General features: G+C 40.2%; 1 protein-coding gene across 2 annotated transcripts in view; it reads left to right on the top strand.

The window, feature by feature from the left end:
• JAM2 (junctional adhesion molecule 2) overlaps nucleotides 1-20,846 on the top strand; it is a 33,141-nt gene continuing 12,295 nt past the window's right edge. For both annotated transcript variants that reach the window (XM_067299586.1, XM_067299582.1), the window contains exons 1-2: nucleotides 1-622; nucleotides 19,390-19,455. In XM_067299586.1, coding sequence (XP_067155687.1) covers nucleotides 568-622; nucleotides 19,390-19,455 — 121 coding nt within the window. In that variant the 5' untranslated portion in view covers nucleotides 1-567. The remainder of the gene's footprint in view (nucleotides 623-19,389; nucleotides 19,456-20,846) is intronic.

The following is a 20,846-nucleotide window of genomic DNA, read 5'->3' as shown; positions in this document are numbered from 1 at the left end:
TTTGAGGGCGGTTTATTGGTCACAGGGGAAAACAGATGAGCCGGATCGTGCCAGGAGCTGCAGCCAAGGTTGCCGTTTGCTGCTGCATCTTGATTTGCCTGCATCATGCTTCAAGGAGAAGCAGAAGGAGAATTAAAGCCAAGTTCTGCAGCCAGCTGTAGAGTCACCGCTCCTGCTGCCGCTGTGGCGAGACGAAGCGTGCGAGGAAACTCGTCTTCTGGCGCTGGAAAACTTTGCCGCTGCAGAAGTGCGCGAGGCTCCGCGAGAGCCGCGCCGGCAGAAGCGAGGGCTCAACCAGAGCAGGGCCGGGGGGCTCCTCCGCACGCCGGTGCCTTCCCGGGGCGGGGGGCGCGCGCCGCCAGCCCCGCTGAGCGAGCGAGCCGTTAACGTCAGCGCGGCGCGCGCCCAACGGCCCAACGGCCGAGGGGGGCAGCGGCGAGGCGGGGCCGCCGCCGCGGGTCCCCGGGCCGCCGCCGGGCCGGGCCTCGCCCCACGCCCCGCTGCTCCCGGCGTCGCCCCGCGCTTATTAGCCGCTCCCGCCGGAGGAAAGCAGCTGTTGCCGGGAAGATGGCGAGCCGCAGTCTCCGCCTGCTCCTTCTCAGTTACTTGGGGGTCCTCTGCTGTAAGTTGCCCGCGTCTCTCCCCCGGCGGCCCCGGGGACTATCTATCTATCTATCTATCTATTATATATATATATACACATACACACACACACACACACACACACGTACGTACGTACGTATATACTTTTCCTCTCGCGGAGTGCTTTGGCCCCTCCAGCCTTTACCCCGCAAGGACGGCAGCGGCGTGCCCCCGCGCCGCGAGCTGGAGGCGGCCCCCCGAGGCGGGGGCAGGCGCCGCTCGCGGGCCCGGGGCAGGCGGCCCCCTCCGCCCCGGGCGGCAGGGGGCGCCGCGCTGCCCCGCCGAGCGCCGCCCGAGCCTCCCGGCTGGGCGCGGGGACGGTGGCAGCGGCAGCGGCGAGATGTTTTCGCTCCATCATCCCAGGAGCGGGAGCCAAATCGCGCCTCCGGCAGCGAAATAAAAGCAAACGCTTCCCCCAGGGCGGCCGGGGGGGCTCTACGCTGATTATTTCCATATGTCTTTTTTGTTTTCACGCAGATGTAATCTGTTCAAGCAGGGCTTGTTTTAGAGCAAGCTCTCGGCTTTTTGCAGGGATGCAAACTTTGGGATGCGAGTTGCATAGCTCGCGCGTTTGGCGGCTTTTACAACGTAAAGAAGCAAGTGACAGGAGCATGTTTTCTGTTGCCAGCATTGGATGGTGCGGCTCTAGGACAGACTCATGTTTCCAATAATTTTATGGCTCTAACTCATTAAAAAACAAACTGGAGAAAAAAAAAAGAAATGGTAAAATAAGTTGACAAAACTGGCCCTCTCAGAAAGCACATGAAAATAAGGGGGGGGAGGGAGGGGTGGGGGGAGAGCCATGGAGCTACATAGCTGTGAAGAAGCAGTGAATTAATATACAGTGTTAACAATCGTGTTAACAATCGTTATCGTGATAAGACTGTCACTTGCAGATCGTGCTTTACTGTGCTCCTGTTGTAGTATACTGGATACTTCTTGTGTCTTGCTGACATTTTAGGAAGGAGGCTGTATGTGGAAATAACGCTTTGAAATGAACTATGCAGCACAATCTTGCTAATGAGCAGTGACCAACTGGGACCAGACTAGGAAGGGTGCCTTCTGTTTATTGTGGATGTGGGATGGTGCTGATGCTCGGTACTTCTACAGCTTAATTTTCATTCCTCCTCACCTAACAGAAACTTTTGTGTGTGTGGAAATGCCTTGGCTGCAGAGAAGGAATGAGTCCTGAGAAGAGAGACTGGAAGTGACATATATATTCTGTTAGTTCTATTGTGTTTTGGATTTGTTTGTTTTTTCTCTCTCTCTCTTTTCCACTTCGCTTCTACAAGACTTTATGGAAATGTTGGTTTATTAGATGGGTGACCAGTGTAGACTTTTTCTCCTTCATAGAAGGAAAAAAAAAAAAAAGTGATGTGCTTTGATCTCTTTATTTGTTGTTAGTTGCGTGAGTGCATCTGAACAGATAACACTGCTGTGGTTTTGGTGACAGATTTTGGTGTGTTCAGGCTGCTCAGCTATCTCGTTAGGTGTGTCTGTTGGCAATGCTGATTTTGATCAGTGTGGAGATGATAGAGGGTGGTCTGGAGGCAACACAGTGGATCAAAGTCTGGTTCCTAAATTATTGGCAGTCTCTCATTTTTTCCCCTTCCTGTCTCTAATCCCAAGAAACAGCAGATAGGGACAGCTCAGTTTACTATCAAGGTAGTACTGAGAAGTTGAGGCATGAAGATAGGGACTGTAGGTGGGTGTGCAGATGCTGATTGTTTAGGTGAGCCAGAGGAAATCCAGGTAGAGAGGGCATTTGGGATTCTGCTGCTGATCCTGTGGCTGGAGTATATTCACAGCAAGAATATAACTAATATGGGCACCCAAGTTGCAGGTATGGGCTGAGGAATCTCTTATATGGGCCCAACAGGCTATTTATAGAAGCAGTGGAAACAGGCAGAAACTAATGAGGAAGAGAAAGAAGTGGTTGATACCTGAAGAACATGAGCATTAGGCTGTGGAATAGGTGTAGAGAACTGCTGGATATTTTAGCTGCCAAAAATCAGTTTAAGATGGTCTTAGTAAGCCAGCATTGTAAAGAGTGGTGATGAGGTAAACAAGATTTGGATTGCTTTCCAGTGAGCACCTGTTAAGGGAGATATTAATAACCCACAGAAATAGTGGATTTTTTTCTGGGTTAAGGCTTTTCTTTCACCTTTAATTTAGAGGGAAGTCAGGGATTTTGTGAGATCTTTAATCATATATTCTCAGTCTGTTGAGCTTCCTAAACTGATGTTACCTATGAAGGTTTTACAGAGTACAACTCACGAGATCTGTTTGTAAGACCATTCGAAAATCCACAGAAATTATTCTTCCTAATAGTAGTCAATACTTGTGGAGGAATTGCACATAATGATGAACTGACCCTTTTGTGAAGCTTCTAGGTGTGATTTCTGAGAGAACTAAGTTGGAAGACCTTCCTGTTTTTAGAAGTCAGACATGCTGCTCTCTACTAGCTTATTGCCCTTTCTGTCTTTGCAATTCTACCCTGTTGGTCAGATCTTTGGGGCTCAGAGGAAGTTTTGGCTGTCAGCTTATTGGGATGTCTGTTAGGAATCATGGCCTTCATGACATTTGAACAAGCCACACTAGTACCCTTAAACCCAGGCACATTACTTTGAAAAGGATCCCTACTTAAGAAAGGACCCCACCAGAGGCTCCATTATTCTGTGGCATGGGCTTTGTCCCTCTCCTCTACCTGCCAAGCAGTGAGGAGGCAGAGAGCTGGTCTCTGGCTCACCCTGTGGCATCCTTAGTTCAGGTTACTGGCCCCACAGTCTGCTACTGGATGCACAGAATTAAAAATGAGGGTGATTGATTGTCCTTCCTGTTTCCTGCCTATGGGACGTAGGAGATGTACTGTCACATCAAGAGAATCACAATTCCCCTTTATCTTCTATTTCAAGTGGCAGTATGCAAGGGGAGGACCTGCTTTTGCTGTTTCTTGGCTTCTGAGGTCCTGTTTTTCAGTGTTAATGTTGTAACAATTCTTTGTTTATATCATAGGACATCTGGCCATACAACCATAGGGCATCTGGCATTAATAACAAGAATTAAAACTAGTACTATGATTAGCAGATCTAATTGAGTCTGGATGATGTCTTCTGGTTGGCTATTTAAATGAATTATACTAGATTTCCAATATTTCCTGCATGATAGCTATATTTCCTACTACAGACTGTTATGGCAGCAACATGCAAGCTGCGAGGCTGTGCTGCAGAGATTGGCTGATGACATTTGTGAATGATTAAGTAAGAACTTGCGAGTACTTGAACTTTGGCTCTCTTCTCTTCAGTTGACTGGCTTAACAAAACTTGTGGGATTGTCATCTTTTGTGGCTTAGAGCTACCAAATTTAGTTGAATCCATTGGCTAACCCCAAATGTTACTGTGGAAAAACATATGTGCGGAGCAGTTTCAAGAAAAGTGAGCTAAAAATATTAGAGAAAGTTTTTTATATGTAGCTGCCTCAAAGGGTCCCCCCAGTGCTTTAGCTACTTCTCAGGTGTTGGTTGTCATGCAAGACGACTGTTCAGAATGAATGAGACTTTTTTTTAAAGTAGAGGAGAATGTTCTTGTATAAACAATATAAAAACAGTATTTTTATACAACTTCACATGAGGTAAATCATAGTGTTATTTCTTCACTAAAGATGGTAGTATAAACAGACATAATCTTCTGTAGTAGCATTGAGCAAGCCTCCCTTGCCAGATGTAGAGAGTAGGTTTGGGTTGTCAGTGGGTTTGGGTCACGGAAGCTACTAATAATTTAGTTCTGGGATTAAACAGTTTGTTTATATTATGACCTACTTACTGATTCCATCAATACTCTAAAAAGCTTTCTCTCTCTCAGAACACTTTCTGAAAAAAAAAAAAATTATGCTTATAATCAGTTTCCCAGAATTAGCAATCCATTTTAGGAATACTTTTCCTTGAATAAGTAAGGCTTAGTGTCATACTTCTGTTAAAGCCAGAGATGAGTGCAATGTAAAAATTTATATAAAGGAAGATATGGGAGAAATGTTTACTCAGCAATATAAATAGTTTTGTGTAACAAAACAATTGAAATGTGAGATAGAGGTTTTTATTTATCATTGTGGACTATTTCCAGGACCATATGGAATGACTAAATTAAGGTTCCCATGAAGTTATAGGATGACTTCAAACAAACAAAAAAAAATTTGTCTTGGATAGGGTCCCTGTGGGTGTATGTCTGTGATGAACTATCTTATTGCTGGTTTTTTTCCACTGTGATAACTTTGTGGAACTATTGCATATATTTGGGAAAGTGGGTGGATTACAACCTCTTTCTTTTTGGTTTGGTGGCCAACTTACAATGGGGTAAATGGTTAAAGGAAGCTGAGGAAGTCTTAGGCAGGAATTGAAGGCTGCATTTACCTGAATTAAATTGAACTTACTGAATTTACCAGTAATTCTCTTTCTGCTAGTTCACTTTGCTTTTCCATAGAGGCTGGGGAATATCCCCCAAACCCCACCTGTAAACTTAAGGCTAGCTTCTTAAACTTTTGCTTACTGGCATGACCTTTTACATCCTGAGTACTTCTCAAAGAACTATTAGTTTTAACCAAACACTTCTACAGAAAAATCTGTCACATCTTCCTCACAGTGTTGTATAATACCATGTTTTAATTCCACCACAGGAAGCTTAAAGCAAAAATCATGGTGACTTGTAATCAAGACAAATGATTCATTTCCTTGGTGTAAATACTAGCGTTCAGGGAAATGAGTATGGTTGACAAAGAATGAGAAAGTGAAGCTGAAGCAGTGCTTGGATGATTGCCAGCACTTGGGCCTGCCTGACCTCACCTGTGTTTCCAAAGCTACTCTTTTTCTGAGGGCTCTAATGAGTAATGTCTCTTGTGCTTGTAGTGTATCACTGAGCATTTGAGTGTTTATACATGATTTCTTGTAACAGGCAGAAGGCAAGTTTAGCAGCTGATTACATGGTCCCATTGACTTGTCCGTTTCTAACATACATACTGGAGGGTGAAGGAGATTCTGGAGAGGAAAGAAGGGGAAGATAACCATTTCTGAACAACATCGAGTAATAAAACAGCTATGGTTGTTGATCCACTAGTAAGCCTGTAACACAGGCTTACTAGTTAACAGGAATTAAGGCAGACATCTAGTTTCTCTCAAAGATCTCTTGCAGAGGAAAGCATGATAGGAAAATCTGTTAAGAAGCCTTTTTGAATGCTTAGTTTTTAAAAGATTCAAACTTAGTAGTTTTCAGTAAGTACAAGATGGAAATCTCAAACTTGTAATAACAACAACTTGATCCTGATTGTTTTTTTAAAAAAAAAAAGAAAGAATTTGTCAAATTTGACCTGGAAAGAATAGTGTCTACAGGTATCAAGTTTCATTAGATATATTTACAAAGCTGTTGTTTGGATTAACTTCTTAAGAGTTGAACATGCACTCAAGTCAGTTCAAAGCAAACAGGGAAGCAAAATGTATTATGGTCTGGAGGGAAAGTGATGTATTACATAGGGTTGTTTTAGTGCCAGGTAACATTAACAATAGTAGCTATATTTGCTGCTTGCAAACTGCTAGCATAATGTTGGAGCTAATGATGGAACATGAATTCTCTGAAAGTGGCTCTTGCTCAGAGCAAGACCTTTTGATTTCCTATTTGAATTCTGTACTGTATTTCAAAGTGCAGAAAGTTAGTAGTCAATATGAATTGGGAGAAATTCTTGGGGATGTTGGACTGAAGAAAGTGTTCATGATTGCCTTGAACATATGAGTAACCAGCACACAGAAATCAAGAGTGTAAATAGATGTTATGCAAGTTAGACAGCAATTCAGCACTTTAATGTATAGACAGTATCTATCACTGGGTGACCCTGGTTTATAACTGAAGCTTTTAGTAGCTGTATCAGCAAAAATGAGTAAAAATGCATCATCTGGAATCATTACCTGTAGAATGTGTAGGTATGTTTATGTTCATGTTATGGCTAGCTGTTCTGTTCTAATTCCTTTTTTGTTTTCTTGCTTCTTTGCAGTCTGACTACTGGGCCTGTTCTCCCACACCTGGCCCCTTTCCCCAATCTCCAATCTCTAAGCTAGTCAACCACAAAGATGAGAAATTCTCTCTTAAAAAATCATGGCTTCCTGTTTGTATCTTTTGTTTTATGCCTGCTTGCTTCAGACTGGCTGACTGGGATTTCAGGCTTTGTAAGCTCGATAGCTGTCCAAACTGTTGCTGGTGAACATTCCTGCAGCTGGGATTGGAGCAGGCTGTCACAGGTATCTGATAATGAAAGGCCATACTCCTGCATTTGGGTAGATTGCTTCCCAGGTAAGAACAGAGAAATCTTTCTGAGAGAGCAGAATGGCTGGGGTAAGGAACAGGCTCCAAGTATGGGCTTCAGTGCGCCCAAGACCTGTCTATGTTGACATTGCTGGCTGAGAGCGTGTGTGGCTCTGGCTCAAAGCACAGAAGTTCAGGATATTAGTCAGCTGATTCAACTGTAATGTTCTCAGCCTCTCACTACAAAGCTTTGAAAAGTATGATTAACTGGTGTTAAGGTGTTGAGCATGCTTGAGAGCCTGACCTAAACTTCTGTTTAAAATGCAAGTCAGCCGAACCATGCTATATGAAAGGTGTGTAAGGCTGTTGTGTACAAGTTAAGTCTAGACAAAAATATATGCTTCTCTGTAATACATGTGACATGACTGAAGACTCTTTAAATACTACTCAGTTAAACAAATACGAACATGATGTCTTGCCAATTAAAATATGTTACAGTAAGTCAAGATTTGAGAATGCTTCAGTAATTTCTATTAGATAAAGGCCTGGAAGACCAACTGACTGCAATGCAAGTATTTCTTTGCTTGAGACTTGGGTCATAACCACAGAGTGGCTTATACTGCACATCAGCAACCTTACTCTGTTGCATATGTTTGCATCTTCTAACTCTGTAGGAGTAGTTAGACAGAGGAGGATTATCTCTAAAGCAAAAGTAGTAGAATACCAAAATAAGACATCACTGGTATCTGCTTAGCACTGTTCAGAAACAAGCATAGATGATAAATGTATCCTCTGTTGCTGGATTTTTTTATTTTTTTTTGGGGGGGGGAGGTTGGTTTTTCTTCTAGAGAAAGAACTTCTGTCACAGGATTCTTTTTGGAGAGGAGGAAGGGGTGTCTTTTTCCCCAGTGTCCCCATAAAGTACAATAAAAATATTTATTGTCATTCAAATGGAAAGCTATCAAGTCCTCTGAGAGGATCAAGGCCTTTTCTGCACAAGCTGTCTAAGCATTCCTATTAATAATCATATGTTAAAATAAGTGAAGTGTATTTGTTTTGGTCAATACTTGAGTGTTCTTTGTATCTTGCAATGCTACTGTTGCCTTCTGTTGACCAACATAAGGATCCTGCCATGTGTAATATGATTTACTGATGCACTTGAATATGGTAATCTTTTGCAAGGGTCCTGAAAGGAAATCAGTATTTCAGTGTTGGAGTAGAGCAATACAGCATTTGAAAATGTAAAAAGAGGGGGAGGAGTTTAGAGCAGGAAGGTAGTAGTAAGGGCTCATAAGATTTTTAAGATGCTTTTACTGTAGTACTGGAGTGACTAGTAAAGCAAGCAAATTCAGATATTTCAGATTCACTGGAAATGTCAAAGTTAGTGCCTGGGGGAGGAGGCAGAGAGAAGTAAGCTGATGCATACCATAATGGTAGTCTGCTTAGACATCAAGAAGCAACTATTATGGCTGAGTTAGTGTACAGTTTTGCTGCTTGCCCTGCATTGTGAGAGGCCTTCACATAATTTTATTTATTAGTCAAATGACTTTTTTATTTTATTCTTTTTCTAAATAAGACCTATGTCCTGGACATTGCTTAATTCCAACAACACAAGTTGATACAGAAGTCTTCTGAAATGTATTAAGCATAAAAAGTAAACATGATTCTTTTCTTTTTACATGTTCAGTTTAAGTGTTACTGAAATGATGGCACAGGGGGTCAGAATGTTGAATGTATATTTGACTGTACTTATATCACTTGTCTTTGGAGCCTTTTGGTAAATATTGTTCCAGAGGATAAAAGTTGTCTGGGTAAGCTGTTTATGAACAGGGAATCAGCAGCATACATAGAGACATTGACTAAAAACAATTTTGGCCTCACTCTTCACCTTTCTCTGCATATTTTATGCATTTCTTATTTCATTAGTATTCTGATTATATCTTTACCTGAGTCCTCAAGTCTTAAAAAAAAAAAAAAAAAAAGTTGCTTTTCACCTTCCAGCTATGTTCAAACTTTTAGCACCCTTTGTTGTGGGGAGAAGGGAGGGAACACATTGCTACAGAGGTTTTGCCCAGGTGTCAAAGAGCAATATGCAGTAGCTTTCTAACAAATAGCTGTTGGGAGAATGCATTGGTTTTTTTGTTTGTTTGTTTGTTTGTTTGTTTTTTGTGAGAGAAGAATGAACTGATGTCGCTTTAAGCATTTAAACCTTTTTAAAAAAGTTTATGCAAAGCTTTCAGAAAAATATGTAAACAAAGAAAGAGGAGGCAGGATGGCCAGTTCTTGTGTATACAATTGCATGAACAGGTACAGAACATTCTGCTCAAGTTAAAGCAATTTTAAGGTTTCTAGGTAACATCAAAGCTGTACAGAAGTCTACTTTTCTTGTCATTTTAAGCTAGTCTTCAACCAAAAGGTCCAAAGAAACTTGAATTTCCATCTAAAAATGTCGTAGAACTCTAATGCAGGTACTTTGTCTACTCGTAAAATAATTGAGCTTAATACCTGTATAATAAAACTGCCTTTAAAAAAAATTTTTTTACACTTTATTTTGGAAAGCTGTGAGTATGTTCGTATTCATGATCAGCTTAGTGTTGCTGAACTCCAAGCAACTCTCATTAACTTCATTTAGTTATCCAGAAGGTGGGGATCAAAGTTGAATTTGAATCTTATTAGCACCATTAACAATTTATTGCATATATTCATGTATACTTCCTTCCCCCCCCTCCCCAACCCCAAAAAACAAAAGACCATCTCAGACAGAAGTGGAATAGGATGGGTAGGGGGTAGAGCTTCTATTAGTTACTGAAATAATGTTGTATCTGATTCCAGCAAAGATTAGCTAAGTTACAAGCGTTAAACAAAATACTGAGAGGGGCTAAGGACTAAATAGCTTTTCTGTTGAAACTGAATTAGCTAATGTTGCTTGAATAGAAACAGAATATTTTGTTATTACCCCTTCAGCTCAAGGTAGATGCTGTGCAAAACCCCTAGTACACACGTCTAATCAGTGTCTAATCAAATCAGTGTCTAATCAAACAATAACTTCATTACTTTGAGACTTTTTGTCTGAATGTATATTTAACAGGACTTATCTACATGATAATTTGCACAACAAATAGGGGTAACTTTGAACCTGAATCATTCCCACCAGTCCAAAGTTTAGAAAGGTGTTTAAAATGTGAAAAGGACAAATTGCAACTAGAGATAAAATCAATAAAGCTAACAGTGTGTAGCTTGTATGCAAAAATATGTAGACTTGAGTCCTAGCAACCCTATTTACAAGCATACTATTTTAAATAGTATGTCCAACATATATATAAAAATAATTAAGTAATTTAAACCCCTTCAGTTTGGGGGTGGGGTTAGTCGTCTGAAAACCAGAGAAATTATCTACTGCATCATGCTGCTGTTTAGTTAAGGCTGCAATCCTGCAGCTAAATGCTTCATATGAATCCCTATAATTTTATGGAGTCATGGTTGCATGAAATATATTAATTTATTAACTCTAACCAGCATCTTAGAAATTTGATGGTTGTTTTTAATAGGATTGTATCTTATGTGATCTCTAGAGTATTCCAGATACAGCAGTTTTAACCACTAGGCTTTTAAGCACTCAGTTGTACTTGATAAAGTAATGCTCCAGGCAGCGTGTTGGGGGGTTTTTGGTGGTTTTTTTTTTTTTTTTTTTTTTTTTTTTTTTTTTTTTTAGCGTTACAGAATTACTGACTTTTTCTTGTTTCATTTTTGTGAGAGTGAAATAGCTGGTACCTTCTTAGTCTGAGATATCTGCTGACAAGACCATCCAGTCCTATTACACATAGCGGCAAACCAGTGAGTTGTGAATGTTAACTCAATTACTGAGCTTTTCCTTCCTCTGAAGCAAAGAAGCAGAGTTGTTTGTTAGCTGACTTTACCCGGATATTCTTAAGGATATGGCTCCTAACGCATCTGTGATGATCACGGATTTGACATTTAGGCTTGATTAAAAAATAAAGCACAGAGTTACTCTATTTATTCCTGTTTCCTGTGTAACTTTCCAGTGTTGTTCTTCCAAGTGCTTTCTAATCTGAATACCCATATGTTGTTTTGCTTGTGTGTGGCTTTTAATGTGATGATTTTAGCTTCCTCCCCCCCACCTCCTTTAAGGAAAAATTGGCACCTATTAAACTGTGACCTATTGTTTCTGGCTTTAGCTTCCAGAGGATTTCTTCAGGTCACCCTTCTCCTTTCAACATGCAAAACATCTGTTTGTTCCAGCTCCTCTTGATACTTAGCAGGCTGAATTGAATTGAAGGGGTGGCTTCAGTCATCTTCAAATATGTCAGAAGGTACTTCTATAAAATTTGATAGTGAAGAACTGAATTGCTTAGTAAAGGCCTGTAGAATTAAAGTTGCTGATACATATTCACTGTAAACCATAATGCTGATTGAAAGTAATAGCTGTCAAACGTGACTGTCCATCTCCTCCTGCCAGAAGCAACTCCTGAGCAAACTTGGCAGTGTAAGGGATCATGTGTGAATGAAAATGGGATGAGCTAATCTGGCAAACTATGTGCTGTTGATTAGGAAGGGTTCACCAAATTCTCTTGGCCAGGAGAGCAGTGGTCATCTTGTTCCCAGTTCATATTAGCAGAGAATGTGGTCTCTAGTTTGGAGGAAAAAACTAAAATATTAACTTCAGTGCTGTTTATCATTAATAGGATGCAGTCCCATGGTTCAAATGAAATGGGAAGTCAAGTAGACCAGACTTTTTCCCTAGTTATTGGAAGTGTCTTCTCAAAAATCCCCAATTCACAAAACATTGAACAAGTGTCTAGCTGAGTACTTCCGCTGCCCCCACCCCCCCTTAATTTGAACACTACCTAGAATGAAGTCATGGCATGTCCCAAGTCAGCAGAAATTGAATGGAAGGAAGCCTGTGCAAAGCCTTCCTAAGAACTCACCCCAAGGAGTTATTCTTAGACCTTAATCATATTAGCATAGAAGTGTAGTTTATGTCAATGTTTGCTTCAAAGAACAAAACCAAGTTACAGATGGATCATCTCCTTCAGTGGGGGACATCAGCTGACGATGTTGACCTGATTTTGATTATTACGTTTACATGAAAATGACGCACTTGGGGGTAGTTGCTCTAATTAGCTAGCCTGCCTGCTAGTTGGGGTCTGCTTGCAGTGATTAGTTCTTTCTAATTAGATATTCATACACCCCTAGAAGCCAGAGCTCATCCTCTGCCTATTCATTCTCTGCAGTGAAAGCATTGTGTAGAAATGCTTATATCAAAAAGGGGCTGAAGAGACCTGCTGGGGAAAAACTGCCATAAAGTTGAGAATAGACTGGGGATGCATAGGAAATGCATTTCTGACTTGAGTGAGTGGGGCTGACTGTTGAAGGGGTGTTCCTTGACTAGAACAAAGCATTTGCTTACAGTGAGGTAAAATTGCAGAGGTTTGATGTTTTTGCTAGCATTTGGAAACTGATCCTACAATAAGGGAGCTTAAATGACTTCATTGCACAGGCAGAAGCTGCAGCTTTAAATGGTGTTTACTGGAATCATAACTAAGATTGAATGGCACAGTTGGAAAGTAAACTAAATCTGTGTTCTGACTCTTATGTATTGTGTGTGTACGTAGATACACAAATGACCTAGCTTTTAGAAAGTGTTTGCCCTTTTCAAATTGCTCAGCAGTTTCAGCAAAAGTCACTTCAGCAAAAGTCACTTAAGCATTATTCAGGTTTTGGAAGTTTAACATGAAACTCTTTTCTTGAATTGTGGGCCAGAATTTTTTTGTCTTGTACGTGTGGGTTGTGGTGTTTTTTGTTTGTTTGTTTCAGGATTGATTTTTACAGTTGATGTACATCAACTACAGTTTACAGTTGGTTTACTACTATTGACTTAAGTAGAACGTGCCAGTTTGCACTGGGGGGGGTAGCTTTGTTTTGTAAATTTGATAATCACTCTAAGACATTTTATCTAGATATTTGCATAGGCAAGTATTTCGTGGAAATCTTAACACCTAGTAGTGGAAACCTGTTTCTTCAAATCCCTGTGAGTGTGTGATATGAGGTGGATAGGACAGCAATAACAAGAGAGCCCTCTACCCCCCTGGCCTATTCTAGATGGTCTTTTGAAACATGATGATGCTAGACACAAGACTACAGGATCCTGATACAGCTTAAAATAAGCAACAGTTGAAGCAAATACAGGCTTTCATTGCATTTACAAGCTTTCTTTGCACTGCTGCTGAGTTGCTATGGAAACCAATGTTAAGCAGAATTGGGAAAGTGCTGGAAAATAGCCTTTTTTTGTAAGAGGCTGACTAGCTTAAAACTCCATCCCCCATTCTCAGCAGCTCCCCTTGCATTGCCATGGAGACAGGAGGAGTAGCAGAGTCTTGAGAGTCTTGTAAAAGTGAGAACTATAAATATTTATTTGCTTAATAACATCTCCCAACAGATAGACAATCCAGAAAGCTCCAGAAGTCTGCATCACACACTGAGCTTCTGTAAAACTGTGAATTCAAGCTGTTCCTTTCTTTTCTGTGTGGGTAGAAAAGAGAAGGGGGAAAAATACTTTGAAGGGAATGGAATTTTATATTTGTAAATGTTTGCAAAACACTTACAAAATGCTTATTCCATGAATTATGTATATTAGATTTTTTTGGAATTTCCCACATCATTTCATGCAGCAGTCTTTCAGTGTTGGGACTGCTGAAAGCACCCAGGTGGCTGTTTTGTCTCTCTGGAATTCATTTGCTCTGGTGTTCTGTTTCTTTGGAAAGACTGACCTGAATAATTCCTTCCTTTCTTGTCCCATGCCGCTTGTTTTCTGTTCCCTCCTTTCTCCTCTGCCAGCATATACAGTGTTGTGTTTCCAGGGCCAACTGTCCTTGGGGCTGTGCTCTAAAATGGATCATTAACATGATCTTAAACTCTTTTTAAGACTACTACTGATAACTTTATATAGTCTCTTATTATTATTCACCTTCAAATTGAGCAAAAAATACTTTGAAAGTAAAAGTGAGAACAACATCAGATGATGTGGTAGCCTTACAGGCTGTACTAAACAGTACGCATGAAGTTGAGATTAAACTGTTTTTAGATTGGCATAATAAATGAAAACTTCCTTCTTTGGTAGTCTCCTCTGTAGTTGAAGCGTTTAACAAAGTAACTTTTTTTTTTTTTCCCCCTGCAGGACTGAGAGCTCCTCAGATCATCCAATACCAGCTTTTTAATACAGCTAGAATATCTGCTTTTAGTCGTTCTCTGGTAAAACTACTTCTCTACTCTTTAAGTAACACCACAATGAATGAAAATACAGTTCTCAATGCTCTTTTTTTTATTGTTATTTTCATGCCTGCCATTATGAAGGCATACAGTTATTAAAACTGATTAAAAAACCTACTGTCTTTAACAGATGAGCATGAAGAATTGTTTTTATGGTTATGAGGCGTCTAATAATACAGTACTTTTTTTGAATGATGTTTTAGACCTCTGGATATGTAGTAAGTGCTAAATGCAAGAAAAACTATTTGAACTTCATCAGCTCTAGCATTTACCTCTTCTTTCTTTGCCACTTTAGCCAAATTTTTCTTCTCAAGCAGCTTACTACTTTTGTCATGTTTTCTGTTGGGAGAAGCTCCTCTGAAGTACAGTGTTGGGTTGACACCTTGCTTTGTTGTGACAGACATCCTCCAGACATGTTATCCTAAAACTTGACTGCTTTGTCTCACTTGCGTATCTGTAGACAAATATTTCAAATCTGACAGCCTTTGCTCTTAATTTGAGATCTTTTAATAAAGTGAAGAGAGTATCTAATGACTTACCCAGCAAGACATTTACTCTGTTTGTGTATTGTATTTTTAATGACCCTATCATCTGAACGCTGTCCTTGTTACCAGCTTCAAATTCATAACTTTGTTCAGGAGAACAAAGAGTGGGGGATTACTCCAGTGCACATGGCTCTCAGCCTGGGATGCAAGGAGGAAAAATGTCTTAGGGTTGAGCAGGGGATTACCCAGCTGTAGAGCTGGAATTTTAGTTTTGTAATACCTGTTCTTACAGGAGAGAAATAAAACCAAATATTGGATTTAGCTCTTTTTTTTTTTTTCTTCCCTCCCTCCATGCTCCAAAACACTGGTCCATTTCTCTGTGAATAAGAAGTTTGTCAGGAGTTAAGTGAGGGCTTGTGAAAAAGGAGGATAGGGGGAGCTGTCGAACATCTATATGCACAAGCTCAGTTGCGCTGCCAGGCTTTTTGTGAAATAATTGACAAATATGGTGATGGAAAAGGCACTGCCTACAACACAGGAGTTAGGCTCTGTTACTCTTCTAGTGAGGGTGTCTTGCCACCCCTGCCCCATTCTTTGCCATTTCTGAATATCTGAAAGTCTGTTTTTTGTTGTGCTTCTATCATTCCCAAGAATCAAGACCAAGATAGCATTTCTAATACTGTTCAAACAACAAGCCGTAAATTGGTTTTGCAGCTTGAAACACTAGCAGCACAGACATAGCTAGAGTTGCTTCTCTGCAGTACCGGTAAACCAGCACTGCATCTGCTCATATAGTAGAACAATTTTCCTTACAATTAAAGGTCTAAAAACTTAAATTTCTACTTAATATAATCTCTTCAAGCTACTAGAGAAGTTTACCATTGATGTATGGGTAAGGTAGGCTTTCTATACCGTGTACACATAAGTATCCTTTCTTAATAAAAATATCTGCAAGGGCAATGTCTTAGTGTTTAAAACCTTACAATGTATTTCACCCTATAGTAAGTTAAATGCCTATCAAGAACTGCATGTATTACCACCTCTCTGGGAGTTCCAGCAACTCCAGTGTCTGAATGACTAAAATATGCTGTGTTTAAGTCTAACAATTTCTAAAACATTACAGAAGTGCTGCTGAAAGCTATCATATAAAGAGCTTCTCAGCCATCTCTTCCTTAAATTCCTTTCCTGTTTTATGCCCTTTTTAAGTTGTCAGAAAATGTGGCTTCTCTCTCACGTTACATCCTCTGCAGTCATCCAAAGCTGATTAAAATACAAACTTGCTTTTCACATCTGGATTTGAACAGGCTCTTTATTCTGACTCTACAGTACCCCCCTTTGACTACTGTTGTTTGTCTTCTGTGGCTGAAGGTATGCCCCCCCCTTTTTTTTTGTCAATCAGATAAGTTCTGCCCAAAGCAGCATCCTGTTCTATTATTAGTCTTTAAGACTGTAATTCAAAATAAGTGAAAGACAGAAGTTGAGCTGGTTTTCTCACAATGTGTGATAACTTCTTCTAGTTCTTGTCCAAAGTTTGGAGTCTTAATGCTGTGCTTATGTTGTATTTACTTAATGACACTATTGTCACTCAGGTACAGTTATTTTGGGCTACATTTTGGTGCTTAAGTTGCCAACTTCAGAGGTCAGCTAAGGACTCTGGCAGACACTCTGGAGACTCTAGTGGTAGTGGAGGCTGTTAGTATCCCTGATCCCTCTCCAGCATTTCTGCTGGAGGTTAGCATTAACAAAGCAGAATTAACAGATGAAGTCTCCCTGTGTACTCCAACTGCTGTTAGCAACGAGGCTGGCAAGAGTGATGGGTTTGAACCGTGGCTCCTTGCTGGTAACTTTTGGAGGAACATAGTCTAGCGTGCCAGCCCCACTGAAAGCAGGGTCATAACCTGTTGGTTGTAGTGACCACAGTTTGAACTAACAAGGAGAATGGGAGTTAGTCTTTCATGAGTATGATTCACAACCAATTCTGTCCAAAGTTAGATAGCTTCCCCCGCCATTTGTCTGATGCTGGCTGCCATCTATGGAATGCTTCTCAGGAAAAAATATGTCAACAGGAGAGTCAAAACAGATGTAAGTCTCTGGATAATGTGACTATGGCAAGGCTCTAGGCATCGTTTGAGTACCTAATGGTAGGTATTTGCATAGCTGAGAATTTCATATCGGCATCTAAGTGTGTCCACAATGACTTACCCTGGGGTATGTCCGAAGGATGCTAACAGCAGTGAGGTGTCTGGTTTTCTATTTGCTTTCAGGAACTTAGGTAAGAGAACTGTCTGCATTCTCGCTTTGTTCTTGGGACATCGGTTTCCTAAACTTGCACTGTCCTCTGAGATCCTTTGTTAAGCTTTGTTCTAGACCACCTGATGTTTAGAACTGGGCAAAACAAATCCCACGAGGCTGCTTCTTCTCTTGTACTTACAACTTTGTTTGGATTTTGTTCTCATGTAACTTCCTGCAGGCAACACTGTTTCCTTTGATTTGACTAATATGCTTTTCCTTATGAAAAGTATCAGTTCACAGCTGCATTAGTGATTTTTCAGATAGAAAGACTATGTACTTTGTGGGCTAACTTCTAAACAGATAAAGTTACTGCTATGTAAGAGTAGCGTTTTTCAGTCTGCATATAAAAGCATTTTATGAACAAAAAGTAGTAAGGTAACATGTCATCTATTCATTGCTGCACTTTATATGGTGAACTAAAAGCCAAAGCTTATGTCTTGGAGTGTGAAGCATTGACAGAGGCATTTCTAAAAAGAGCATTTTAAGGAAGAGGCCTTCTAGCTTTAAAGAGTTCTTTTGTCTTTCTGCTTGATCAGAATATTTAATGGTTTGAAATCTGCCATCTGTCTCTGCACCACCTTAAGTTACTATTCAGACCCTTCTATTTCTTGAAGGGAAACATGTATGTGTGATTTGTGTGTGTGGGGGGGGGGGTTGTATGTATGCTGAGTCTTAATTTTTCTGGTATGATTTGTACTTAGTATGTCACATACTAAGTTCTTCAGACACTCTTTAGTTCCCAGGATGCACAGGGATATGTGTAGACCTGGTGCAATTGCAAGCTTCATATACAAAGTATAAAATGTAATTTTGTGGCACCTTCCATAGTGAGAAGTAAGTACCATGATCCTGCCCCAGAGGACATAAAACATGATTTCTTATTGCAGGTTCTAGATTATGAACACTTAGGACATGACAGTAAGCTGCGTTACCTCTGTATTAAAGAGGCAGAGAATTTTCTGGTCTGTGGAAAAGTATATGTAATATGTTTGTGAATTGCAGATGTTTGAGTTGTTTGGTGTCCAGTTAGATAGAAGCTTGATGTTTCAATAATTTATAAGTGTTTTTACCCACACACGAGTCCTAAAAACCAGTGCTTCCTACCTAAACAAAGACAAGTGTTAGCCACTGTCAAAAGCTCGAGGGAAAAAAAAATGCTTTCCCAACCCCCATTATGAAAATGTGAAGGGAAATGTTATTTCAGTGGATAAAAATACATCCTGTATACCAATAGATAATGTTTGTTATTGTTCCCAAAACAACATGATTTGAGTAAAAGTAAAAGGCTATTTTTCCCCATAAATCTAAATAGGGCTTAATAGATTAAAAGGAAAAAGGTCCAGAATAAAACCTGAAAGCAAGCTCAGGGAGACTTGGATAAAAACAGAGTTTGGCTTCATATGTGCAGTGGGAATAACTGCTCCATTTGGAAGTGCTGGAGGAGGGATTCCCTCTTCTGGTTTCAGCAGTGTTTTTTTTGTTGTTGTGTGATTTATTTATTTATTTTTTTTAAAGCAAACAAAAAAAACCCCTCTCTCTCTTCTCTATGGATTGGAAAAAAAATCCCAAAGCATTATGTGAAATGGAAATATTTTTGCTATTTCAGTATTCTCAGGGAACCATTGCTTGAATTGTCGTCTTGACTTCATATTTTCCTCCATACTATAAATCTCTGCTGAAGCTATTTTTTGGTGACACAAAGGTGACAGTATGATTAAAACATGGTAAAGACAACAGGGTAATTGCCTACTTGAATTTGGATCTTTTGATAACCGGTACATGGGAAACTTCACTTTAAGTTGCCAGGTGTGAAGCCGTATTATTTTAGAAGCCAGAAATGTTGGCCATACAGTTGGAGTTTAGGGGGGTAGGTCGGGCAAGGAGATGATCTAGAAAGCAGCAGCTCTGAACAGGAATGCGGGATGGAGTGAATGAGCAACTGAACTTTTGCTATGGTGTTGGGGACTCGGCTAACATGATCATGGCTTCAGTAAGCCGTGGAGCAATGGTTAAAGGTCCTTATAGGACCACAGTTGGAGTACTGTAGATCATGCAGGCCTCTCTCTCTCTCTTTTTTTTTTTTTTTTAAGGATGCTGAAAATATTTAAAAAAAAAATGGATAGAACTTGTCACATGTAAAAAATTGTAATATTTCTCTTTTACAATAGCCTGACAACATTTACATGTTCCAAGACATAGAGAGGAAAAGGTGAATTGTTCAAGGCCACCCACATGGCCAGTCATGTAGTTCTGACTCTCAGTCCAGTGCTGTCTCTAGTAGACAGCATCCATTCTGTCCTGTGGAAGGAAGGCTTGAAAATACTGGTTATTATTGCTGAAGTACCTATGACAATAATAGTGTTTGTTGCTGAATTGTGGCCTTTTTTTGTGTCCCCTTGCAGATCATGAAGTGACTGGAATTTCCATTGAAACAGATAACAAAAATGTAAAAGCAGAGGAGTTTAAAGGTATGGTATGGGCATCACTATGCTTAAATATATACATAATACATGCAAGCTATGCAAACAGAAGCAGTGCAGACATTAAGGTTGTATTCCTCATTCCTGCTTCTACTCTCTCCATTGGCTCTTCATGTAATCTTAGTCTTGTCCCCATTTTCTGTTGCTTGACCTATGGCTGGACTAGATGATCCCAGAGGTACTTTCCAACCCCAACTACTCTCTGATTCTGTGCCTGTTTGTTAGTCTTGATAGCCCACTCTGTAACTTCTCTCTGGTTTCCTTCCACCTAAAATGTTGGGAACTGATAGAAAGGAGAAGCATTAATTACATTATATGGCAGAGAAGTGAGGGTATAAAGAGGGAACAATTGTAAATCAACCATTGACAGTAACTACAATTTAGTGGCTGTTTTTGATACATGTGTAAATCACACACGACTTCTCCTCATAATTGGGCTAGAGGACTTAAAGGGGGGCAGGGAGGAAAATTTGGTGATGTTTGCTGGATGGATGAGAAGGAGATCCTAGTAGTATGTGTGCGAGGTTGGTTTGTTTGTTTTCTTTGTATTTGGCTTGAATGGAGAGAGATGGGAGTTTGGAACTGCTTGCTGAGCTCTAGGGTCTCCTCATCTCTTCAAGGCAATAATGAAATATGGTGGCCTTTGAAGCTGTCAGCTGGGCTCCTGTAAAGTATTCTTGTCACTTTTGGGGAAGAAAAGAGAATACCTTTAGAACTGAGGACAGGCAAGAGGAGAGAGAAGCTCTTCAGGTAATATTAAAGCTTGATTAGCTTCTCTGTTATATGATATATACCTTGTACTTCATTTTCTGCTATTTGTATGATAGTGAGACTAGCTTAACATTGCTCAGGTGCTCTGTTGAATTTTCTTCTGTTTTTTATGTAACAGCACTTACAGGAATGCTAGAGGCTGAAGGATAGACTCAGCTCTCCAAGTAAATGACCTGAAATGCATTTTTCTTTTCTCTAACTCCTATTACTTTAGAGCAGGACTGATCAAACAATAGCCTCCAGACCAGATATAAATCTAAAGTAAACATTGTCCAGGCCTCTCCAAGATCCCAGAGGCCCTAGAGTTTTCTTGAGCACTCATGGAAAAATAACTACAAGTGTGATGTACTGTTTTTTTCCAGGCCTGGTAGAGCCTGTGCTGACGCATAGCCTCTTCTGAGTATACCTTAATGAAAATCAAGCAACCCTGCTCTGGAAAATGCTTCTGCTTTTCCTCTTATTAATAGACTCAATGAGGAGAGGGGAACTGTAAATAAGGAGGGGTTTATTACGTTGTCTCTGTTCTGAGTGCACTCCTTTCAATCTGTTCCTTCTCTCTGGATAAAGTTAATGGGAGTGGCATCAATACTAGCTTTTTCTGAAATGAA

Source organism: Apteryx mantelli, chromosome 1 (assembly GCF_036417845.1).
Source record: "Apteryx mantelli isolate bAptMan1 chromosome 1, bAptMan1.hap1, whole genome shotgun sequence".
Lineage (NCBI taxonomy): Eukaryota > Metazoa > Chordata > Aves > Apterygiformes > Apterygidae > Apteryx > Apteryx mantelli.
The sequence above is the reverse complement of the archived record's forward strand: the minus strand, read 5'-3'. Positions and strand labels throughout refer to the sequence as shown.